Source organism: Balaenoptera physalus (assembly GCF_965194825.1).
Source record: "Balaenoptera physalus genome assembly, chromosome: 19".
NCBI lineage: Eukaryota > Metazoa > Chordata > Mammalia > Artiodactyla > Balaenopteridae > Balaenoptera > Balaenoptera physalus.
The window spans coordinates 54,652,878-54,678,392 of record NC_138900.1 but is presented as its reverse complement, the minus strand read 5'-3'; the positions used below and the strand labels follow the sequence as shown (position 1 = coordinate 54,678,392).

At 52.8% G+C, this 25,515-nt stretch overlaps 1 protein-coding gene across 5 annotated transcripts in view; it reads right to left on the bottom strand.

Annotated features, from left to right (window-relative positions):
- VAC14 (VAC14 component of PIKFYVE complex) overlaps window positions 1-25,515 on the bottom strand; it is a 97,876-nt gene that overhangs the window by 69,411 nt on the left and 2,950 nt on the right. For 4 of the 5 annotated variants that reach the window (XM_082439028.1, XM_082439027.1, XM_082439030.1 and 1 more), the window contains exons 2-10: window positions 16,134-16,284; window positions 15,660-15,827; window positions 14,787-14,849; window positions 14,140-14,247; window positions 13,476-13,585; window positions 13,085-13,191; window positions 11,953-12,087; window positions 11,334-11,486; window positions 5,165-5,228 (exon numbers count right to left, since the gene is read on the bottom strand). In XM_082439028.1, coding sequence (XP_082295154.1) covers window positions 5,165-5,228; window positions 11,334-11,486; window positions 11,953-12,087; window positions 13,085-13,191; window positions 13,476-13,585; window positions 14,140-14,247; window positions 14,787-14,849; window positions 15,660-15,827; window positions 16,134-16,284 — 1,059 coding nt within the window. The remainder of the gene's footprint in view (window positions 1-5,164; window positions 5,229-11,333; window positions 11,487-11,952; window positions 12,088-13,084; window positions 13,192-13,475; window positions 13,586-14,139; window positions 14,248-14,786; window positions 14,850-15,659; window positions 15,828-16,133; window positions 16,285-25,515) is intronic. The other variant, XM_082439029.1, reaches the window with a different exon arrangement.

The window sequence follows — 25,515 nt, the reverse complement described above, 5'->3', positions numbered from 1 at the left end:
CAGAGACATTAAGCAACCTCTCCACGTTACACAGCTGGGGAGCGGCGGAGCTGGCAATCTGAACGCGAGCATCCGAGCCCAGAGTGGCCTCCCCCACCACGTGGCACTGGCTCCTAATGGGCCGCACTCTAGAGAGTCCACGGCAGCATCATTTCCGCACGCGAGAGGACACTGGGGAAGCCTGGTGCTGATCCTTGTTGCGGGGGGCGCTCCAAATCCAAGTGGCCCAAATAGGATCCCAAGATGCCAAGGCTAGACAGTCGCTCGGCCAGCCAGGCTCCTTAACTCACAGTGGTCCCGAGATGCTCCTGGCCAGCTAAGCATCTCTACTGAGGGCAGAAATCGATGCCCGTTATGGCATCTCCCTCAGGTGGCACTGTGTTGGGGCCAAATAACAAAGGAAGGATTTCATGGAGCCGGTGTGTAAACTGGCAGCACTCTGTGTGCTAACAGTCTCCGTCTTTCCCCATAGCAGCCCTCCCCAGACATGGGTATCTTTGGACTGATGGTGAGGCAGGGGTCAGCTTCAAACAACCAAGAACTTCATGGCTGAAAGAGGCCCCGTGGTTCACATAAACCATGCACAGATGCACAGATGATCAAAGTCCTTTGATGCACAGATGAGACAGTATGGGACCTGTCCGAGGCCATAAGGCATGGAGAACTCACTCCCTCAGCTGGAGATGCTCTCCCTGGTCCCACTTCCCTTGGCTGGCTGGAGGTGAAGGCCATGGGAAGCAGGCATAGCCCAGGGCACCAGGGAAAGGGAGGATAGATGATCCTGCCCGCCTCTGAGGGGGCAGCTCTCAGCTGCTACGCCGGGTGGGTCGGCTGCTGTGTGCTGGGCTCTGCGCGTGCTCTGTGGGAAGCCGGGACTCTGGAACCCGGGCCCCTCCTAGAGCGGGCACGCCACACCCTGTGCTCAGCTCCTGAGCTGCTGGGCTGCAGCCGGAGGTGCGTTCCCTCTGCCCTGGCTTACCTTACCCAGAAAGAACAGAACGGAGCTCATTCACAGTTTAAAACACATTTCTGCACCGGTTCCAAAAAGTCTAGACTAGTCACTCTTGAGGGCTTTTGAGTTATTTCAAGGTGTCTCCAAAACTCCATTTTCACGGAGCGCTTTCTCATAAAGCATTTCATAATGAAGGTCTTACAAGTATATGTACTACGACTTCTAAATGAATGGCGCTACTGTGGCTATTAAAATATCGATTTATTGAATACAGCTTCTGATACTTCTAATACCTCGTGATAAAATCCAGCGCTTCTCTCTGGGAAGCAGCACTTTATTTCTGTAATGTCTAACCCTTGATGGCACTCATATGTTACAGCTCTAATCAAATTAGAACAAAGGTAAATCTAAAACGGAACTGTTGCTGAATTCAAAGTTTTTTTTATAAAAGATCTTTACTAATACTTTCAATCAGCAGGTGCTATAAGTTGGGAAGCACTGATTTCTAGATCTTTCTGCTTGCCTTATGCAGCCAGCTATACCAGAAGACCTGTACTAAATGTCCCCGATGACACTGGTCCTCAGCGAGGCCCAGGGCTTCAGAGTAGAAGCTTATGCCCATGGCAACACCTGTCTGGGGCTCCTGTATCAGGTCACAGGCCAACATGCAAAGCTCCTGCAACTCTCCAACTGTGACTAATGAAGCTCAAATGCGTTGGCCTGGGAGTCAGACAGACCTACTAGCCTGAATTCCAAGCTGGTCACTAGTTAGCTGAGCAACTTTGGGCAAGACGTTAACCTCTCTGGGCCCGTATCCTTACTTGTAAAATGGGGATAATGACAAGGTTCTTGTAATAGTAATTGTAGCTGAAGTGTGTGAAGTGTCTTCTGTGGGCTAGGCACCATTCTGCGTTCTTCACATGCTTTAACTCATTTAAGCTCCATACCACCATGGGGTGAGTAGATCATCACACCCAGTTTACAGATGAGGAAACGGAGGCAGGGAGAGGTTACGCTGCTTGCCCAGGGCCCCACCGCCAGGCATGGTGAAGTCAGGATGTGCGCTCAGGCAGTGGAATTCCACGGCTCAGAGGATTCACGGTGATGAAGAACGTGCCTGGTGCACATAGCAGCATTAGACAGGGAGAGAGGGAGAGAAGGAAGGGGAGGGACAGAGAGAAAGAGGTGTATACTATTCTTCCTTAACCCTTCCCTCAGCTGCAAGCACACTGCCTCCATCCCTCTTCCCCTGCCTTCCCAGGGAGTCCGGTTTCCAGCTCCGTGTGCATTTCTCATGCTCCTGGAGGGTGGAGGAACCCAGCCTCCGGTACCTGGAGCCCTTCCTCACTACAATGACCTCGTAGCCCCTGCTCATTCAGATGGCTCTCCCCTGTGGCTACTGTTCACCCGGGGCCGTGTGGAGCTTTCCCAGCATCTTGGGACAGAGGGGACATGAGGAGGGAGAAGAGGCTTATGCTCTTGGGTTGGCAGTTACTCTCCCTGTGTTTAGGTCCAAGTGAGGATTTAAAGATTAAAAAAAAAAGTCTGGGGTGCAAGGATTGGCTTTGAGGAGATCCCTGAACCCCTGAAAGTGTATTCAGAGCTTTGTGCATAAGGGAGAGGGCCCAGAGCTTTCATCAGATTGAGTGTCACCTCGCTGACAGTGTTCTGCCAGGGCGGGATGCTTCTCTGCCATGGGAGGGGACCCCAATTGGGCCGCTGCCCTAGGCTGGCCTGAACTTAGTAAAAGTGGCACCCGCGGGCAGTGCCCTGGGCGAGCGGCGCATCTGGAAAACCCCAGGGTGGGTTATGTTTCTCAGTGTCCCTGGAAGATGCCATCTTGCCCAAGCTCAGTCCCGCTCTGGCAGCACCAACTGGCGGAAGTACGCACCCCACCCTCCTGTCCTCAGCTGCCGTCTCCAGTGGGTGGGGGGACGGGCTCAGGTTCCACGACTCTGAAGGCCGCCCTCCTCTCTGGCATAGCTAGTGACTCAGATCGGCAGCTGCCGCGAGGAAACCTCCGTTCAAGGGAAACAAAGCACTAGATAATTTGTTCTTGTTTGGTTTTTTAATTTCAAAGATAGGACTGGTGTTTGCTGCTGAACGACGGGTATAAATCAAGGCACTGGTTCCAGCCAGGTGGTTCCCAGCTGCAGCACAGGAACCAAGGCCTCCTTTAGGCAAACGGACCACCGCCTCCCAAGGGAGGCAGCGGAGTCGTGCCCGCCTCCACAGGGTGGTTGGTTATGTCTGGTCTCTGCTCCTCCTGGACCTCCCCAACCCCCAGGGAGCATGATCATCCCCTCCCTGTGGCCTAGGTTAGTGACAAGTCTGCAACAGGCCCTTCTGTTGCCCGTTTTGGCCCCCTCCCTCATCGATCCTCCCCGGCGCTGCCAGAGGGGCTTCTAAACCACAGGTCTGCCCCCCCTCACTCCCAGGACCTTCAGAACTAAAGCGATTCCTCTACAGAACAGGCCAGTCCCCCTGCATCTCCATCCAGACCTCTCCCCCGAGTTCTGGAATCCAATATCCAAACCTGCTTCCTTAACCGCTCCTGGGGGACACTCAGAGCCGCCTTGAACCCAGCTCTCGATGGGCCCGCTCACACACCCGTTCCTCCTTCCGCCCCAGCTTGGGAAATGATACCAGGATGCCCTGATCTGGCTCAAGCCCCAAATCTAGAAGTTCTTCTTTCCCTCATTTTCCTCCTCTCACGCCATCCCATCCCTCGGCAAATCCTGTCAATTCTACCTTCAAAACAGATCTCAAATCTATCAACTTCCTCCATATTCTGCCGCCTCTTCAGTCTGAGCCTCTATCCCATCTGACCGGGATGCGGCGGTGGCCCCCTGACCGGTCTGCACCCACCCGAGTCCCTCCTAAATCCATTCTCCACACAACAGTCCCGACGTCCTGTCCCTCCTCAGCCCTAAGTGGAGATAACGCTACTACTGACCCCACGGGATTTAAACATCAGCAAAACTTAATGACGCAACACAAAGCGTTGGGCACAGCCGGGCCCCGGAAGGCCTCCCCGAGCGTTCATGGCTGTCAGCCAGTGTTCCAGCGAGCCTCAGCGGGGGCGCCAGCGCTTGCCCCCAACACCGTCTGAGCCCCCAGCAAAACCATCACTACCTTTTCCAGTAACTTCCTGCTTACTTCTCTGTCTCCCCACTGGAGAACCTCAAGATCAGGGACCACATTCAGGGGCCGTATCTTTATGTTGGAACCTGCAGGGCTGAACACAGGCTCTGGACGTGTGTGATGACTAGCTAAAAACCAATAAATGAACAGTGCTTATTGGCTTGCTTGAACAATGTGGGAGAGGTCTTAGGAATAGTCCACATTTATAATCAGTATTCACTTTGAAAACACCCACAGGGTCCTCAGAGATAAGAATAAAAAAATGATATAAAAGGAGAAAAGATCCTAAGGGTCTGAGGAGAAGAGAGTCTCTTGGGGTTGAGTGTATATTTTCTCTTCATGAGTGACCCGTCCCCCCAGGGTCCACATTCAATGTTGAATTCAGAGGGAAGAAACCCCTTATAGGAGAACCTCCATCTATTCCAGCCCCACAGCCAATTCTGCCCAAGGAAAAAGTGACATGGGGCAAGTCCAGGGGACGCAGACAGGGACAGAATGGTGATAATTCCCTCCCAGGGGAATGTCATCATCCTGCAGAGTATGGCGGGGGCTGGCAAGGAAGAGGATTACGTCGCTGCACCATTACAGCCTGCACTGCCCCCATGTGGAAGGCTGCACCATTACAGCCGGCCTGGGCACCTGGGAAAGGACAGCTCCTGCATCCCAGACTATGCACCCTCCCTGCCTGTGCTCTGGGCTCTCCTTGAACGGCATTCCCCTGGTCAGTCTCATCAGCCTCGTGTTATCCTGGACAAGCAAAAGGGGCTGGGCAAAGGCATCTGCAAGTGTCTCCCTGCAGTCATCATGCATTAGCTACACTCTAACAACTTGTATTTACTCACCTCAAACAGCTTCTAATCCCTCCCAAGAGGCCATGTGTCCATCACAACCGGGTTGGGTGGGCTTTCTTAGTATCCTTCAGACTCCCTCATCCGGCACTTTCTGTGTCCCACAAGCAGCGGCCCCAAGCAAAGTTTGCCTCAGGGCTTTGCTGCAGTCTCCTGCACCCAGGGAAGATCGAGGTTGCTCACTTTCCACAAACAGCTCTGGCCAGAACAAACCACTTACCCGGCTGGAGTGAAGACACTGATGCCGCTACTGAAGGTGGAGTCACAAGAACCATCGGGCCCTCCTGGGGAAAGAAGGACGCACAAGGCATCATGATAAAGGCTGTTGGAGTCTTTAGAATGAACAAGACCCCTGTCACCCACCCGAGTCCCTCCTAAATCCATCCACAAGGACACACAGACCCTCTAGTCCCCCACACCTTGATTCTGGCTCTTGGAAAGGGATGTAACTCTGGAGCCCTGAAGACCCAATGCCTACTCATTCCCCAAAGCTTTTGGACAGTACCCATGCTTGTAGGTTTTTAGGCACAGTGATCTCACAAGGAGGGAGTCTCCAGGGCTGAACCTATCTGGGAAATCTCAGAAGGCATTGCTGGTTCAAGGGCCATGGATGTTAAAAGTGACTTCTGGAACACTCAACATCATAAGCCATCAGGGAAATGTATATCAAAAGCCCAATGAGATACCATTTCACACCCACCAGGTGGCTAAAATAAAAAAGACAGATATTAGTAGCAAGTGACAGTGAGGATGTGGAGTAGCTGGAACCCTTATACATTGCTGGTGGGAATGTGAAATGGTGCAGCTGCTTTGGAAAAACAGTCCAGCAGCTCCTCAAAAGGCTCCAGACAGTTAGTTACCATATGACCCAGCCAGTTCACTCCTAGAGAAATGAAAACTTACGTCCACATCAAAGACTTGTACACCATGTTCATAGCAGCACTATTCACAACAGCCATAAAGTGGAAACAATCCAAATGTCTATCAAATGATGAATGGATAAACAAAATGTGCTGGAGCCATACAATGGGCTATTATTTGGCAATAAAAAGGAAGTACTGATCATGCTACATGGATGAACCTTGAAAACATTATGCTAGATGAAAGAAAGCAGTCACAAAGGATCACATATTTTGATCCCATTTATATGAAATGTCTAGAATAGGCAGATCTATATAGACAGAAAGTAGATTAGAGGTTGCTGAGGACTAGAGGAGACAAGGGTGTGATGGCCATTTTCTTAAATTAAAAAAAAAAAAAACCCTTTAAGATAATTTTAGATTTACAGAAAAGTTGCAAAAATAGTACAGAATTCTCGATATTCTTCACCTAGCTGCTCCTAATATTAGTATTATACACACCCATAGCTCAATGATCAAACCAGGAAAGTGGCATTGATACAGTATTACTAACTAAACTACAGACCTAATCCAATTTCACCGCTCATGTCCTTTGTTCCAGGATCGAATCCGGAACCCCGCATTGCATTTAGTTCTCCTGTCTCCTTGGTCCCCTCCAATCTGTGACAGTTCCTCAGTCTTTTCATGTCTTTCATGAACATGCTTTTGAAACCCTTGGTTACTCTGTAGAACACCTCTCCATTTGGGCCTGTCTCATGTTTTCTCATGACTAGGCTAAGGCTATGCATTTTTGGAAGAATACTTCTGAAGTGATGTGCCTTCTCAGTACATCAAATGAGGGGTACATGATGTCTATCTTTCTCTTTACTGGTGATGTTAACCTTATCACCCAATTTATGGTAGTGCCTACCAGGTTTCTCCCCTGTAAAGTTACTATTTTTCTTTTTGTAATGAATAAATATCTTGGGGGAGATACTTAAGACTAGACAAATATCCAGTTTTTTCCCCTCAAACATTCCCCCGCTGTTTTTATCATCCATCAGTAGGTGTTGCCTACAATTAGTACTATGGAGTTTGACTAATGGTGATTTTCTATATTCCTCTTTCCTTCTACATTTATTAACTGGAATTCTTCTATATAGAAGAGCTGTCCCTTCTCCGTCATTTACCTATCTATTCATCCATCCATCCATTCATTCATTTATAACATCATTGACCCATACATATTTATTTTATTCTGTGGGTTACACATTAAAACTATCATTATTTATATTGTTTTTCAAATGGTACCAGCCCTGGCCTCTTAAAAGTTTTAAATTATACAAGTAACACATAGTCTTACGTTAAAAATTCCAAACACAACAAAGCAAAGCCCCCTTCTCTCTCATTTATTTATCTATTTATTTATTTATTTATTTATTTATTTGGCTGCGTTGGGTCTTTGTTGCTGCAAGCGGGCTTTTTCTAGTTGTGGCGAGCGAGGGCTACTCTTCGTTGCGGTGCGTGGGCTTCTCATTGCAGTGGCTTTTCTTGTTGCAGAGCACAGGCTCGAGCCGTGCGGGCTTCAGTAGTTGTGGCACGTGGGCTCAGTAGTTGTGGCTCACAGGCCCTAGAGCACAGGCTCAGTAGTTGTGGTGCACGGGCTTAGTTGCTCCGTGGCATGTGGGATCTTCCCGGACGAGGGCTCGAACCCGTGTCCCCTGCATTGGCAGGCGGATTCTTAACCATTGTGCCACCAGGGAAGTCCCCGCCTTCTCTCTTTAACCTTCAATCTTACTTTATGGGCAGGTAACTCACTAATTTACTGGTTAGGCAAGGGTCCCTCTCGTCTTTTCCCAGTCTTACTTTTTGTTTTGTAAACATAAATGGGATCAGAGTCTATCTTCTGCAACTTGTTTTTTTCACTTCCTACTGTGTCCTCAAGCTGCGCAACTCCAGTTGTAGACAATGGATGTCCGAAGTCCCCCGGTAAAGGGGGCCTTGAGTTCCATGCTGAACAGAAAAGCTCCGAGCTGCCGCCTGTCCCCTCTGGTCCCAGAGGCCCTCTGCGGGACAGGGCACAGCTCAGAGGGGGCAGGAGGAGCTGTGGGCGCCAGCTGGGCCTGCTGAGCCGCCCGCCGTCAACCTGAACAGGCCTGGGGAAAGGCGAGGAGGATACGCGGGGTAGCCTGGGCAGGCCAGCTGGGAGCAGCAACTGGGGCTCCCTGCCGCTGGTGGCCCCCCTCTCTCTTGCCTTTTGGAAACACACGCATTTATAGATGAAATGATAGGATGTCAGAAGCCGGCTTCAAATTAACTTCGATTGTTTCCTAATTTTCAGTCTTAGATATCACCCTTGCGTCCTTCTGCATGGGTGTGGGCACTTCTCCAGGATCCATTAGAGGGGGCTGCTGAGGTGGAGGGTCAGACACCTGCTGCTTTAATAGCTGTCGCCAAGCTGCCCTTTAGGAATGTTCTCCTGAGCAGTCATCCCCCCAACCCACCCAAAGCCTCACACTGGGATATTAGTAATCTTTAAAGTGTTTGCCAAGTTGATGAGTAAAAATGAGACACTGTTTTACTCTGCAATTCTGGGATACCCAGGCAAGCTGAGCATCTTTGGTTGCCCTTTTGTATCAATTCCCAGACTCAGGAGCCCCTGGGCCTGGGTCTGAGCCTGACTTTCGTACTCATTCACTGTGTGACCTTTGGCAGGTCACTTGCCTTTGCCCCCATTTCCTCACCTGTATAATGTGCTAACGCCACTGCCTGCACCAGAGGCTTGTTATGACAGTAAAGTAACATTTGTTAAGATGAAAAACCTGACCCGCATTTATATTTATTTCCTAAGGATAAATTCTTAAATGTTATGATACACACTGCCAAATGTATCTACCAGACAACGTATTTAATGTATTTACTCTCCACCTTCTTCCAGTAGGAATGTCTGTTTTTTCCAAAATCTCTCCAGGGAATGTGCATTTCTCTTATAACCACAGTAAAAAATGAGGGTGGGGTTAGGGGAGAGTGGAAGCGAAGGAGAAAGAAAAGATCCAGTTCAAATAACCTCCACGAAGCCCGGCCTGGTGCCCCCAGTCCTCTGTGACCACGTCCACTGTCACACGATCACTCATCTGAGGATCTGTCCCTGAACTCCTTGCAGGCAGGTCCTGGGTCTGATTCACTTGCATCTGCAGTGTCCAAAGAGGGTGCAGATACACGCAGTCCCATCAAAGCTTTGCAAGTGGGTGGATTCCATTTCATGCTCACCCACGGAGGTCACCGGTCTTCCACTGGAAACCGTATTTATAGATCTGCTCCTCACTCACCACATGAACTTCCATCCCTGACCCTCTCCGATCCCTCATTTAGGACCCATCAGGGGCCCATTACCACCTGGGCAAAGCTGATGATAAAAGACAAATGAGCAAAAGCCCTGCCCCTGACAACCTTGCTAAGTAGTGGGTCTCATTATAAACAGACATTAAAACAACTTGACACTAAAGCACCTGTTATTGGGAGTGTGTGGCCTATGCCGTGTGCTAAGAGCTTTACATGCAAAAATCTCCGAAACTCACAACCACACATAGGTTCAGTGTTTTCATTGTTGCCCTATTCAATGAATAAGGAATCTGAGGCATAGAAAGGCCAAGTGGCTTGTCCAAGGGCAACAGATATGAAGTCAGCAGGGCCAGGATGCACAGGCAGGCAGTTCTGACTGTGGACTCCAGTTTGTGACACCTGAGACAATCAGGGAACATCATGGAGGGGAACTGGGAGGGTGCATCAAGCGCCTAGGAACTCAGAATCGGAGAAAGGACACTGCACTGTGGACCCCCCAAGTGGCAGGGCAAAGGGGGAGCCAGAGCAAGTGGAGGGGGCTGGGAGCAGTGTGACACGAACAAGGGCCTGCCCTGCCTGAAGCCTCGTGGTGAGGGGAGAGGGAGAAGCACGTGCATGTGCAAGCGTGTGTGTGCGTGTGCTCACATGCAGAGGGCTTGGCTGACGGGCCTCACTGTGGGGCTTGCCCGGAGGTGTGCAGTGGAGAGCGCGGTGTGCTGTGGGACACACAACGCAGGCTGAGTCGGGGACAGGGGCACTAGAGGAGGGAAACCAGACAGGAGGTTCCTGCCTTTGCCAGGCTGCAAGAGTGGAGCAGAGTCAGAGTGAGAGTAAGCAGGAGGGCTGGATGAACCCGTGGACTGAGTAACTAAATCCTGACTCTCCTGGATTGCTGGTACCTTCGTAAAGTGGTGGTTAGTTACAAGCTGGAGCGCGTCTGGAGTGGATGTGGAGCCCCAGAATTAGCTGCGGCCATCTCTGGGAACTACTATAAAGTGAGCTCTGCATCTGCTGAAGTGCTGTTTATGAGGCAGTAAAATCTGAAGGCAAGCTGCCTGAATGTATCCTGATTTAGGATAAGATTCTCCTGAGCCGGGAGCTGTTTTTAGGAATGCTTAGGAAAACTGTCTAAAAGGTTAAATGAGCTGCATTGGCCGGGAATCGAACCCGGGCCTCCCGCGTGGCAGGCGAGAATTCTACCACTGAACCACCAATGCTCCAGCTGAATGCCGCTCTGCCCGCAGCTGTTTTGCTGCTCTGGCTCACAGTGGCACTGGCACGGCTGTAACCTGACACCTCAGATGGTCCAGCATGGAATGCTGCTCCATTCTGCCGGCCAAACCCATGGGAGGAGGCCCATGGGGCACACATGCCTGACATTCTGCTCCGATGAAAGGCAACAGGGGAAAAGGCTTTAGAAATTCTTTTGGCTTCTGGGGGGCAGGTTCCAGGCCTCAGTCTGTTAGCCTTAAAGATCGGAGTAGTTTCTGCATCAATTTACTCTTTGGCTGACTCTGGAAAGGAGAACATCACTCCAGAGCCGATTGGTGACCTCTCAGTGACGACAGAGGTCCAAGAGATTAGAAAAGTCTAGACTTCTAGAAAACATTTAGAGAGTCAAACTCCAGGCTCCAATCGGCATAAAAGTGGTTTTCTTCATGTTAAGGATAAACAAGACATCAACGTTAAAGGAGTTTGAAGGAGAGCAGAATTCCCAAGGACCAAATAAACCACAGCTGGAGCTTCCTTAACCCTCCCACCCTAAGAATGACTGGCACAGGAAAGGCAGCCAGCTTCCGAGTCACTGGATGTCTACCGCCAAGACTCAAGTGAACCCTGCAGACTATACTCCTGCCATGCTCCAAACCTTTCTACATCGACTACAGCTGAACCCAGAAAAAGAGTAAAGAAAGCATTAATGCTCTTTGAGGCAGAAAGGGTTAAGAGCTGTGGGTTCTGGAGGCAGACTGCCAGGGTTCAAAGCTGCCAGACGGCCAGATGCTGGTGGTGGCACTTATCTTCCCTGCGCCCATCTGCAGAATGAAGATAACAGCAGTTCCCACCTCACTGGGCTGTTATTAGAATTAGCAGTTAAGATATGGAATGCAGCCCTGGCTGGTTGAGTGAGGCCCCAGGTCAGGTTCTACAACCTCTGGGTCCCCGTGGCCCTCCCTGGGAGGTGAGGGGCAGGAGGAAGAGACCACTTACCACTGGCTGTTCCCTCCTGCTTTGCCAAGGAGTCATCAGGGTTGGGCTCTGCCTGCTTCTGAACCACTGGCTTTGGCTCGTCGGGCTCGTCGTCCTCGGGGGTGACCAGCTTCATCAGGCTCTGGTTGCACACGTTGGCCACCTCCTTGATGCCTGAGTCCACTGATGTAAGGAGCAGCCCGATCCAGGCTATGTTAGTGGGCAGACAGGCAGGCTGAACTGAGTCCCTGTTCCCCCTGCCACGCTGGGGTCCCCGCAAGATGCTCCTATGTCTCCTCACAGGGGCCCTTCCTGGTGGACCTCTCATCAACAGGACTTCTTCCACCCAACGCGGGGCAGTGTGAGCTCAGAGACTTGGCGCCTTGGGACCTGGGAGAGCCTCTCCAGATCTGTAAGTAACCAGGTGAGGTTTGGGGATGGCGGCATTAGCGCCATGTCCCTGGTGCTGCCCTGGCTCTCCCTGTCCATGTTCAGCTCCACCTCTTGCTGCTTCGATGCCTGGGGAAATGTGGAGGTATGATGGATCCTAAGGGAGCCCCCATCCCCCACTCCAGGGTCCTGCAACTTTATGGCCCCCTTTGGGGCTGCTCTTGTTTCCTCTCTCCAGAGTGAAGGATACTCTTCTTGCGGTCATCATAGGCCAGGCAGGGCAAGACAGCGGTCAGGATCCCAGAAGAGTAGGGCAGCATCACCCGGCCGGCCAGCTGGATGAACTCCCGCATCCAGCACATGGCTGTCAGCTGGATCAGGTCGTCTGGAAGGGGAATGGGCGGGTTCCAGGGGGTCAGCATGAGCAGCCAGAGTGCTCCTCCCACCGACCATGCCCACAGATGGGACTGGAGAACTGGAGGGCACCTGAGGGCTGGCACAGCTTCTAGCCTCACCAATACTCTCGCCCTTGCTTTTTCCTTCCAAAGGAACATACAGGTACCAGGGTGACGCGGAATTACAATCCTGTGGCAGATTGTAAGAGTAGCCACAATTCTCTATCCCTCCTGTGTCCACTCCCCCGTAATGGGGCTCTGCGGCTTCTCTCATCAAGAGCTGGAGTTTACTTCCCCCTCCTGGTATCTGGGCTGGCCCTGCTATTTTGTCCAAGAGAAGGTGGTAGAAATGATGGTGTGCCTGGTTCAAGTCTAGGCCTTAGAGGCCTTGCTCACGTCTATCATGTCTCTCGGAATCCACTGATGCCACGTGAATGCACCTGGGCTAGCCCACTGGACGATGAGACACCTGGAACGACTGTTCCTGTTGCCACAGGTGACAGCTGGCAACAGCCAGACATGAGTGACACCACTGACCATGAGTGACACCTCAGCCGACCCTCCAGTTGACTGTAGGCACATGACTGAGCCCAGCCGAGCCTGGCCCAGGGGAGCAGGGCCACCCAGCTGACCCGAAGACTCAGGACAATAGCAAGGGACTGCTATGTGAAGTAACTGCATTTTGTGGTGGTTTGATACTCAGTAGAAGCAAAGAGATACACGACCCCAATCTCCAAGCATTTCAATTCACAGTGCTAATGCCAAGCCTGCCAGCAAGAAAGCCTCCAGATCTGACTCCCCTCTAGGGCCAGACCAAGTGAAAGGGCCTTCATGTTGACAGAATCAGAATCTCTCCCACAAGGACCCACCGCTCCAGGACCCACCGCCACACTGGTTCACACTCCCAGGAGGACTCTCCCTGAGATGGGGAGACAGAAAGGTGCTTCTGAGGAGGTGGTGGTGGCCTTGGGGCCTTTACACACTCACCCGTGGTCTGGCAGTGGATCACCAGGATGTTGGCCATCTCAGCAAACTTAACACTGGAGGGGTTCTTTTTAATTTCCTTCAAGAATTCTCCAAGGACCACCTCACACCTACCAATGAGCAAAGGAGAAAGGAAATAGCTCATGCAGCCAGAGCCAGAGGAGCCGCCACCAGTGCCATTTCTGCTGTGCTCTGTGGGATACGCTTGTCAGATGGACCTTTTTCAGAGGCTGGGGGTGGATGATCTCCTAGCTCCTCAAAGCAGGAAGCACACGAGCCAGGAAGAGGACGGTGAATTTCGTGTTCTCCTGCGGCCGCCTGTCTGTTGGGTGTGGGGTACGCGTTCGCGCCGAGGGGCCCCTGCAGCCGCCTGCCCCTCCCCTCCTCCACTCACATTTTCCGAATCTCTTTGCCGTTGTCGCCCAGGATCTGGAAGAGTCCATCCAGGATCTCCGGCAAATAATCCAGCAGGTTAATGTCTGGCACGGACTCCAGAACCAGGATCTGCCCCAGGGGAGGAAACCATCAGGGAAAGTCACCAGCCAGAGAACCTGCATCTCCTCGCCCATCCTCCGGACTGGCCAGTGAGAAGGGGTCCTGCTGAGGCATCTTTTCACAGCACTGCGGGTGTCCCATGGGGGAGGGGGTGCTAGTAGCTGTTGTTTCTGTTCAATGGGCAGGGGAACGGCGATTTAACCCCAAGGCAGTTCAGATGCCCGGGGGCGGGGCGGAAGGTGCAGGAGGAAACCCATGGGAAAGGTGGGCAAGGCTAGAAGAGGTGTGACAGCTGGAGGAGTACAGCTGGCTTCAAAGGTAAATCTGGGTGTTTCCAGAGACAAGGAAGGAACCACATCCTCTTCAGAGGCAAACGTGATAGGCTTTGGGGGCAGAGCTGAATAAATGTGTTTTCCGATTATCTGGTGTCATCGGCTCCTAGAGGGATAACAATCAGGCATCCCCACAGCCACAGGAAGTGCCCAGGTGAGCCAGAGGGCAGACCTCACTCAACTAGAGGCTCGTTATGGCTGGAGAAGGAGTGTCGCGGGGCCGGACCTTACCCAGGAGATGATGAACTGCCGGGCGTACTGGTTGTTGGAATAAATCCTCTCCCGCAACAAGGGGATGAAGCCCACCAGGTCGAACTTGTTGCTCTCCGTCACGATGTCCTGTGGGTCAAAGGCATGAGAGCTGCCTGCTGGGGGCGGGGCTGCCTGACCTGGCTGAATCCCTGGCCCGGGCTGGCTCCAGGGGTCAGGCGGGCACAGAGGAAGATGACGGAGCCCGAGTCAGGCAGGAGAGGCCCCCGGAGCACCCCTCCTCACACAGGCCAAAGGACCAGCAAAAAGGATGCACTGAAAGCAGGAATCAAGGTCGAGAGAACTAATCAAAAGGCAAAACCCTGCATCTCTGTGGTCCGGATCGAATGCCCTGGTGAGCTGAGCATAAGCTGCCCCTGTCACTCGGGGCAGGGTGGGGCCAGCATGAGGGGACATTGGGGTGACAGAATGGTTCTGTATTTTGATCCTGGTGTTGACATAACTCTATACTCTCATCAAAGAGCTGTATACTATTCCATTAACTGTATGTAAATGAAAAAAAATTTTTTTAGATTACGAAGAGCATCCCAATGATAGAACTTATAAGCTGTACAGACAGATGGAAGAAACAGATGCTAAAAATAAGAGTGGGGACCAAGTACAAGTACCTTTAAGAGGCGGTCTAGGAGCTCAGAGCCGCTCTTCACATTGGGGTCTGGGTCAGCAGCCAACTATGAGAGACAGAGGTGGAGAGAGGGTCACTGTCAATATATAAGACAAGGAATCCACTGAAGTCCCACAGCAAAGGCCTTGGGACAGCCTGAACATCGCATGGGCACCTCTTTCAGTGCACAGACGGAAGACAGGCAGGGGAGGCAAGGGGGTAAAGCGGAACTTGGCAATGCCGCCGAGAGGTGGCAGACCCCCGTTCTGCTCAGGGACCGCCGGGACCTGCTGCCACCAGTCAGGTGGTTGCTTCCCGTTGGCCTTCCTCAGGGCTTTCCAATCTTACAATGCTGGGTCCTCTCTCCACTCCTGGAGGAGGGGACGGATCAGCTGTGAGGCTGATTCTCTAGAAACGACTTCAGGGAGGAGAACTCCATGACGATGAGAGAGGTGCTGATGAGCTATCAGGGAACCCAAAGCCTTTTTAAGCAGAGCTTTTTCTAGAGCTTATGGGCTACGCTCTCCTTGCAGGGGAAATACAGTCTGTACTACGGAATCACCACCTTCACCTTCTATAAGGGAGGTCAGTGCTCTCAAATGACTGTTTTTTTCCCCTCCAATTTGTGGTGGACTGATGCTTTTGTAAAATGCACTAAAAATAAATTAATAGAGGTGTGGGGGAAAAACAAACATAAATATTTACAAGCCCATCTAAAATATATATCATTAGATTGAACAGACAACAAGCACCCCTGGTAGCATGTGCTTATCTGCTCCCCTTGCATCTGGGAAAAGGGAGGCCAGCACTCAAGGTCCCGAAAGGTCAAGTCAGGTGTGTCGGGCGAGCTCAGCCCAGTCGAGTGAGGAGCGGTCACCTTGCTCAGCCCGTCAAAGAGCACATTGAAGTGGGGCAGCACAGCGCCTCGGGCCACCTTGACGATGTTGTAGAGGGCCTCACACGCGTAGTAGCGCAGTCTGCTGTCAGCATCATTGAAGCAGGTCAGCACCGGCTCGATCAACTCCTTCAGGTAGAGCCCCGAGTCCTGCGATGGGGCAGGAGCAGAGGCAGCTCAGAATGGGTCAGACCTCGGGGACCCAGCCCTCGGCTCCCTTGGAGACGCTCAGGCCCTTGAGTGAGGGCTGGGCTAAAAGACCCTTTGCAAGTCAGCCTCCTGGGATAGGGGCCACGCCCAGGACTCAGGGTGCAAGGCCGCAGAGCCAGCCTTGAGGTCTGAGATATGGAGAGAACGGCAATAAAGAAATCACAAGTCTGCAACACCCTGCTGGGGCTCGGGGGTCAGGGTCGAGGCCCTGGCTGGTGTGTACGTCCCTCCAGGAGAAGGGCTCACCTTGCCCAGCGCGATGGAGCAGGCGGCCAGGCCGATGAGGCCCCCTTTCCGGCTGTGCGGGTGCTGGGACAGGGCAAACTCCTGAGACAGCGTCTGGATCACATGCTTGATCTGCACGGTGTTGTTCTGGGCCACGAACTCCCGGACCAGCCTGGAGAGGGAGCAGAGAGGGGCTGCAGGACCAGCGGGATCAGGCGGCTCCTGCGGCTGCCGGCCTGGGGCCCGGGGCTGGGGTGAGGGAGGGAGATGACCGGTTTAGAAAGAGGAACTGGGAGTCAGGCATCTCCGGGCAGGGCTTTCCCAGTTCTGCTGCTGACTGGGAGGCGTTGGCTGGGTCACGGTCCTTTCCCTTTTCTGGGTCTCCGTTTCCCTTTGTCTACCACGGAATGAAGAACGGTGAGCAATCTCACTTCTGGGAATCTGAGAGAATGCACATGAACGCTGTGCTGGGGCCCCAAAACTGCAATGATACACCGTCTTCATTCAACACTTGCTCAGCTCTCCATTCATGCACCCAAGCAGTTCTCTGTGTCTGTGTCATCATTTCCAGGGACGGTGCTGAACCGGGCCCAGGTCCAACAGGCATGAGCCACACACAAACAAGTACACGTAGCAACATGGCACAAGCAACACCACAGAAGCAAGAATGCCATGGGCACGGGAATTCCCTGGTGGTTCAGTGGTTAGGACAACGCGTTTTCACTGCCGAGGGCGTGGGTTCCATCCCTGGTTGGGGAACTTAGATCCTGTAAGCTGTGTGGCGTGGCCAGAGGCAAAAAAAAAAAAAAAAAGAATGCCACGGGAAGTGCCCCTGGGCTGACGGGGAGGTGCCTTCTGAGTCAGATCTTAGTACCATTAACAGGCATTTTCCAGGTAGAGAAAGGAAGGCAGGGAACCTCAGGCACAGGGAAGAGCCTGGCTAAAGGCGGGGGCCCCGAAAAGACACGGTGTACTTAGGGAAGGGTGGGGAGTCGGGTGTGTGGAAGGGGTGGCTGGGGACAGTTAAAGGAAAAGAGGAGCCGGTGAAAGGTTTCCAGCAATGGGGTGACATATTTATGTCTATGTTTTGACCAGAGAGGCTGCCCTGGGTGGGGGTGGGCTGGTTTGACAGGAGACTGAAATATCTCCAAGGGAGAACACCGCAGCTACCAGGGTCAGGAAGGGGGGCCTGAAATATGGCTGAGGCAGTGGGAAGCAGCAGGGAGAGGGGAGAGGGCAGGAAGGGTAGAGACGCCTGCAAGGTGCCCACCTTGGGGGTGATGCTAGCAGGGAGAGGGGGATCTGAGAGAGGCCCCGCCCGACTGGAGGAGAGCAGAGGGAGGCCCAGCTCCGTCAGGCACCAGGGTCTCCTTTCAGAGCCCAGTGGACGTGAAGACACTCTGCCCTTCGGAGGCTCACAGCGTCTCTGTGGTGAGAAGCCTCATGTGGGCAAATGGTGGCATGAGGGGCCCAGATAACCACTGGGGAGCTGCGGCCTGGGGGTCAGGGACATCTTCCCAGGAGTGGGAACTGAGCTGGACCTCGGAGGAGGCAGGGACCCTGAGAGAAGGAAACAGGTGTTCCGGGCAGGAGGAAATGTGTGGGCAAAGGCAAGGAGAGAAAAATAGCCAAATTTGCCTGGGGTCCAGAGAACAGCAGGAAATCAACTGGGATGAGCTGGCCTGGCAACTCAGATTCAGGAGAAGGGATCTCACATCATGGCTAACAGGGAAGCTGTTTACGGGTTTTGAAGAGATGGTGAAAGGGTGTTTTAAGAAGCCATGAGATGGATGGGAATGGGGAGACTGTCCCATCATCAAGTGGGAGGGACTAGGACCAGTGTAGCAGCTGAAGGTGTGACGAGGGAGGCCTAGAGGTCAAAGACTTTTCAAAGTAGCTGCCTGGACTCATTGCCTAATTGCTCTGTGCCCATCACAGCAGGTACACTGCTCACCTGTGGCATAAATGGGGGTCTCAAGCTGGCTCAAAGAATTTTAAGGACAGTCACGTCCAAAGGTATTAATTAGTTTGTGTGGTTCCAGCTCGGTGTCAGGAACCTGCTAGTAATTAGCGTTGTTTAAATAAATGTGCTGTCCTGTGAGGCTGTGACCACTCCTGCAAAAAGGCTGTTCAATGGGGATTACAGGGCTTGATAAAGATTCAATCCCGCAAGTCGTAGGGGGCATCTATCCCGTGCCTGGGACTGTGGCCACAGGTGAATCAAACAGGCCTGGCTCCTGAGCTGGCGGATGTGGGAGCAGAGACAGGGATTCCAGGAAGGGGCTGCGCAGATGGCCTGTGAGGGGTCTCTGGCTTTGATCTTTATAGGGTGTGATTCCACCAAGCCCACCCCAGGGGGCTGAGGGCTGTGGATGAACCAAGGGCCTCGGGAGGAAGCCAGTTCCACAGGTGCCCCCTCCCTAAGCAGTGTAACGAGGCGCAGCAAGGACGGGTCTACACAAACCCGCTGTGTTCTCGAACAGGACAGACCAGCCAGATGAGGCCCAGTGGTGTGTCAGAGCTATTATGACAGACACAGCCTCCTGAGAAAAGCCCTGCAGGTGCGCCAGAGAACAGCTAGAGCATTGGTGGTTCAGTGGTAGAATTCTCGCCTGCCACGCGGGAGGCCCGGGTTCGATTCCCGGCCAATGCAGTGCTGCTTTTTGGCCTCTTCCTGGCAGGCTCCCCCAGAGATCCTGCCGCAGGACCCAGCTCCTCAGCCACGCCCGGCCTGCAGCAGCCAAGGGGGCTGCGAATCTCTGAGCACACTTCCCTGCTTCGTGAGCATGACCAGCAGCTGGGTTCTCCACAGAGGCACCACTGGCTGTGGGGCCCGTCACCCCGTAAGGGGACTCCTGCTGCACCCCTCAGCCTTGGCCAGTCTCCAGCAGGAAGCTGTGCTGAAGCCTGTGAGCTGTAAAACAGCTCAACAACACCACGTGAACGCAGGACGGGAGGAGCCACACTTCAGAGAGGAGGAAGTCCCCAGAGTCTCAGTGGGCTTTTTGCTACTGAGAAGGAATGACTTGAGCTCTACTTTCTGTCCTGACGCCTGAAGGCAAATCAACTTCTCTCTCCCTCCCTCCCTCCCTCCCTCCCTCCCTCCCTCCCCTCCCTCCCTCCCTCCCTCCCTCCCTCCCTCTCTCTCTCTCTCTCTCTCTCTCTCTCTCTCTCTCTCTCTCCTTCCTCCTGCCTTCTCTCCTGCTCTGGAGCCTACGCTTCTGCCCTTGCAGCCGTGCTGATGTGGCCTTCCATTCTGTGAATCAGTGTATAGACAAGGGGACTGGGGTTAAAGGGAGGTGCTCACACAGCTGCTCACAGCTGGAGCACTGGTGGTTCAGTGGTAGAATTCTCGCCTGCCACGCGGGAGGCCGGGGTTCGATTCCCGGCCAATGCAGCAGCAGCAGCAAACTTTTTTTTTATCATCCTAAGAGACTGGGTTTGACATTTCACACTGCCCACAGCATTGGGGATACAGTCTGAAAAACCTAGAATGACTTTTTTCTAGCTTGAGTTTTCCACGCCTGTTCCCTAAATTCCACACAGATCTAGATCTTGTGCCCCTGGTTCTTGAGGAGTCCAGGATGTGGGGATCACCGAAGCTGTTGCAAGCAGCTGTGCCTCCCCTCCTGCCCAGACAGGCTGCCCGGGGACTCTGACCGTGCTGCCCCTGGGGAAGCCAGGCCATGTGTGTTTCTGCTCCGTTCGCGTTAGAGCAGCCCTGAGAGTGGGAGTAACGACATTCATGAGGCTCCAGCAGGGCAGCAAAGGAGACCCAGCCCTGCCAGCAGCACAGCCCAGCCTGGAACCACCTCCTCGCCTGTCTCCTTGTTTCAGGTCACAAACGGTCCCTGAGCCACCGGAAAGGGCCCTCCTCCCCACTTGAGAGACGGCAAAGGGGACGCATTCCCTGCCCCTGAGGAGTTCTCTGCCAGAATCCCGTGGAGGGGAAACAAGAGAGGCCTCAAGGACTTTCGTGCAAAACAGAGAAAAATAATCTGGTGAGGACAGTGCAAGGTGAGGACGGGGCAGGCGAGAAAGAGCCCAACCGGCAGCTTTGGTGGGGAGGGAGTTGGGTGTGGCTTCATGAGGGTCAGGTTTTGAAAGGGGCTCTGAAGGATCAGTAGGTGTTCATTCAGGATGAGGAGGCCCAGACAGAGGGAACAGCATGAACAAAGGCTCAGAGGAAGGAGAGAGGCACTTGGTTTGGCAGCACAAAGGACACAGGTGGAGGAGACGTGGGTGACAGGGCCAGAGAGGCTGCGCCCACTCACGTGCTTGGCAAAGGAAGCGGCCTTTGCTTCTGGTGGCCGTGAGCAGCCACGGAAGGTACGAGTGATCTGCAGAGGTGGGTGGTAGGGATTTGAACAGCGTTTAGGGAACTCTGAAGACTGCAAAGGCTGACAGAGACCAAATGGTGGGAGAGCATGAGGAATGGGGCACTAACGTCGGGTGACAGCGGGCAAGTATAACAGGGTCTCCTGAAGGGGGAGGAGATGGGCAAGGGGAATATCTGTGTTCAGCACTCCCCGACATTCCCGTTCGCTCTACACCAGCTGCAAGGCCCCCCCAACCCCGAATCTTACCAGGACGCAACTCAGGGCACCCCAGGCCACTACAATACGATGGCCCATTCAGTTCCCGAGGGCCTGGAACCCCAAGTCTCTATCTGCAGTTGGAGGAAGAATATTATCAGTGTCCAGGAGAGCGAGACAATGACAAACAGTGGTTCCCTGTGGAGGGGAAACCCTGAGAACATGTTCTCACCAAAACCATCTGTTCTTAGAGCACTGGGCCTGGCCCTGTGGGTCACCCCTGGGGCCACAGCAGGAAGACCTGTCCCACGAACCGAGCCCACGCTCTCTACCTGACAGTCAGGGTGATCAAGGCAGGGCCGGCTGACTCTCCAGTCTCACTGCTCAGCCGCCCGGCACAACTTTCCTCTCCAGTAAGGGCTTCTTACTGGGCCCTGCTATGCTACTCCTTGGACACCTCCTCTCCATTCCACTCTGTGGGGAAGCTCCCGCTCCCTTCCACATCCTAGCCAGCCTTCAAAGTCCAGTTCAAATCTAACTCCCTGCTTTTCCTGACCTTCCCAGGAAGGACCACTCCTCCTCTGGACGCTGAAGGACTCGGCGACCCTGCAGTCTGTGCCAGCAGTGCACCATCGAGTGTCACGGGTTCTTTCTCACGTGTTTCAGGTTTCTAGCTCCACAGCTCCTTGCCAGCGTCCCTGAGGACAGACTGGTGCCACGATCCTCTGCCTCTTGAGCGCCAGCCCTCTCCCCGCGTCTAGAGCTCCGCACACAGTGAGTGAGGAATCAGCAAGCATCTGCCCAGGGACCCATCTGTGCAGGTGGGCGGGCCCGCAGGGCAAGCTGTAGGGAAACACGGGCAAAGCCCCACGCTGCCGTACTGGTGACAAGGGGTGGCCTGCTCATCTACACCTAACCTGTTGGGTAAATCAGAACTGTACTTGGACGGGCCTAACCCCTAGTTTACAATCCAAGTTAGGAGGGACAAAGCGCACCACCACCAGGATCTCCAAACGCACCCTGAGAAGGACCAGGTCCCCAGGGCCGTGGCTGCGGACAGATGCCGATGCCAGGATGTGACTTGACATGCGTTTGCCTCGGGGTGAACCAACCCCTTGGGGGCGCCCCAAATAGCCCCCGTCAGCAGGACCTGGTCTCTCCACAGGGCACAGGCAGAGAGAAAAAGCAACTACAAAGGGAAGCAGAGGAAGTGAAGTTTGAAATCCGGGCACCCCCAGTTCCAGGCTAGTGTCTCTTGAAAAGAACACCCCGTCTCCTCTTTCATCTCCACGTTGTGAGCCACAGGTGGGGATCTCAACTAGTTCTGAAGTTAATATTTGTCCCAGAAACTTATGATCACAAATCCCAGTGACCTTTGCTGACATTAGGGTCACATGCATTGCTGTTCTGTGTCCCAGAGAAGAGATCTGCTTCTGCTTCGTTCCTCTAAAAACTCTGGCTGACGAAGTATCCTCTAGAGATTGCTCAGAGCCTCCATTCTCAACTAGTCAGAGGTGTCGCAGGGTGGCAGGAACACCCATTCCCCAGGAGGCACAATGCCCAGTGCTGGCCAACTCCAAGCTCTCGACACTGCTCTCAGCTTCACAAAGTGCCACACCCACTACCTTGTCCCTGATTGAGAAGGAGCCACAGACAGGCCAGGATGTGTCTTTCACCCAAGGAGAACCTGCGGCCTCGTCTCAGCAACAAAACCACAGCCCCGCACTGGGCCCCTCGGCCTCTGTAACACAGCTCGGGGACCACCCCAGGCTGCACGAGGACTGGGGAGCTGACCACTTGCCAAGAACACACTCTACGTATTCCAGGGGTTGGTTATTCCTCACAGCAACCTCCTTCTGTAGTTATTATCATCTCACCATTTAGATTTGAAACAGAGCCTCAGGGAAACCAAGTCCCTTTCTTGAGGTCACAGAGGATCTGAACCTTGGCACCTACAAAGCCCAGGCCCCCTCAACTGTACACCAGTTCCTCCCACCCATCTTCTTAAAGCACGTCAGCTGCAAAGTGCACACACCCAATTACAGAGGGTACTTCCCTCGTGCAGAACTCAGGCCCCAACTGAAGTGCAGCTTTCTCCATGCATTTTCCTCACTGTTTAGTGTTAGAGATCTCTGAAGCATTCCTCTGCCACACACGGGTGTACAGATGAGGTACATACTTGAGATGTTGAAATGAAGGTCTAGGGCTGGTTTTCTACCATTAAGGCAGGAAAGAAGTAACCATTTGCTGAGCACTTACTACATGCTAGGTAATGTGGTGGATGCTTTACAGGCGTTCTCTCATTTAAACCTTAAAATAAGCCACGGAGCTAGGTACTATAATACCCATTTTACAGATGGGGGGAACTGAGGCTCAGAGATGTTACGAAACATATAAGGTCACACAACTTATGGATGGTAGGTTCAGAAATCAAACCTAGATTTTTCTGACACCAGGTCTGAAATCTAACATGTTACATTACCCCCTCTTCAAACATCAAAGCTCCCACCTGTTGGATGCCTACTGGGTGCCAGGCACTTTACATGCATTATTTCATTTAGCCCTATCTCATTTCATTTGTTGATGTCCAAATGGCCCGGTCAGGAGGTGGCAGAGGTTTCAGCCATTGCACGCACATTCCTATGTCTTCAGAGGAGACAGTCTTTGCTGTGGCTTTGTACTATTTTTAGAGAATTAAATAAAATAATGCACATAATGTGTTTTGCACTGCATATGCTCATGTAACAGTATTAGTGCAAAATCAGAATCGAACTGTGATGTTATACACACCAAACAAGATCATACTCATTCATTAACTGCTGACTGAGAACCTGCTTTGCTCCTTGCTCCAAGAAGGACAGAAAGATAATCCAGAGTTGTGTTTATTCCTGTGCTGTAAAAATTTCAGCCTGGACTTCGGGCTGCCATTTTTTTCCTGACAAGTCCAATGAACCATCCCAGTTCTCTATGTAACACGCTGTAATCAGGCAACATATTCAGGCAGCGATTTCCCAAAGAGAACCTGGCAGGTAAACGTCTCCTCCATCTGCTTTGCTGAGTATTTAAGTAACCTGGTTTCCACTTGCTCACTACTCTCCAATAACTGAACAGGAAAAGCGGAACATCTGCCTCTGAGGAAAGGCCCAAGAGCTTCTGAAAAGGCCCAAGAGTTAGTTAAGTAGCAAAATATACTGAGCATCCACTGGGTATAATCAGTGGAAAAACTGTAAAGGAGACAGCAAGAGGCATGTCTGGATCTCAGGTGACAATAGACCACTGAATAAGCGCTTCCCTCACACTGTAACACAACCTACAGGCACTCTTATTTTTTAAAATTGAGATATTATTCACGTGCCATAAATTCACTCTTTAAACGTGTACAATTAATTCAGTGAGTTTTAGTATATTCACAAAGCTGTGCAAGTGTCACCACAATCAATTTTAGACTTTTTTTAGTCATCCCCAGAAGAAAACCTGTACTCATTAGTAGTCACTCCCCATTTCCCCCAAGCCCCCTCCCCCAAGCCCTAGGCAACCACTGATCTACACTGTCTCTGTGGATTTGCCTATGAATCCACACAAATGAAACGATACAATACCTGGCCTTTTGTGACTGGCTTCTTTCACTTAGCATAATGTTTTCTATGTGCAATTTTTTTCTGAAGATGAGTTAACTGAGGCACATAGACGTTAAACCCAAGGTCACAAACTCAAATGCTTACAGGAGCCAAGAAGGAGACACAAGTGAGAAGGCCAAGGGAGTTAAGACAGGCTGTAGTGAACTTGCCAACACAGGAGGCAAACTGGGGAGCCCATGTCCTGGCTGGGGGAAGAGCGTGGGCCCCTGGGTCCCCTACTGCTACATGGGAATGTGGGCCGCACAGAGCCACATCTTCCCATTCTTTAATAGAAGCCAGAAACCTGAACTTCACTGCGAAATTTCTTGATTTAAAATACCCTGCAATCCAGGCCAAACCAAACAGGTCTGCCGGCAGGACACGGCCCCTGGCTGCCAGTCTGTGACCCCTGGATGAAGCAATCTGCTGGGTGGAATTCTGACCCACACTCCAAAATCTGCCTGAAGTCACTTGGTAATAAACAGTGTCTCCCTACAGAGGTGGCAGGCTCCAAAGAGCTAGGTCAAACTCAGCAGTTCAACCCTGCTCTGATCACAGAGCCCCAGGGATCCCTGCTCCCCATGCCACCCTCCCCACCCTGCCTTCCCCAGCAGGCAGGGACTCATCCCTCAGGAGCTCTGATCCTGGAGCCCCTCCTTGGGCTTTGGTGTTCTCAGGGCGCAGGGCCTGGGCACCTCCATTTGCTGGCTTTGGGAACTCAAAGTTCAGGAACACCAGAGACTTGCCAGTGAGCCCGTCCCTGGGCACCACGAAGGGCATCATCTCTCCCAGCCCGCAGTGAGGGCCCTGGCACCGCAGTGAGGGCCCTGGCACCGCACTTATCAGAGCGCCTGCTGGCGTCTCTCCCCACGCTAGACTCCCCCGGAGAGCAGGGCCTGGGGTGTCACCAACCCCGTCCTCGGGACTCGTCAGGGACTATAACCCCTGACACCCAGGCCCGCAAAGCCCGCCACAGCCATTCTAGAATCTTAGCCTCGGGGCCTTATCCCTGAGAAGCTGTGCGGGCGTGCTGGAGCCAGGCTGTGGGGTGAAGGCTCTCCAGGACTGTGCACAGCAGGCTCACACAGTCAGCCGTCAGATCCTGGTCACCTAACACAGCCCGGTCTTGACAGTCTAGAGTCTGGGGTCCTTCAGTCGAGCCAAGCATCCGCCTCTGCATTTTTAGTGTCTGAGAGGCCTGTCATCAAGATAAAACACCCTCTTCTTATTAGGAATTTTAATCCCTCACTC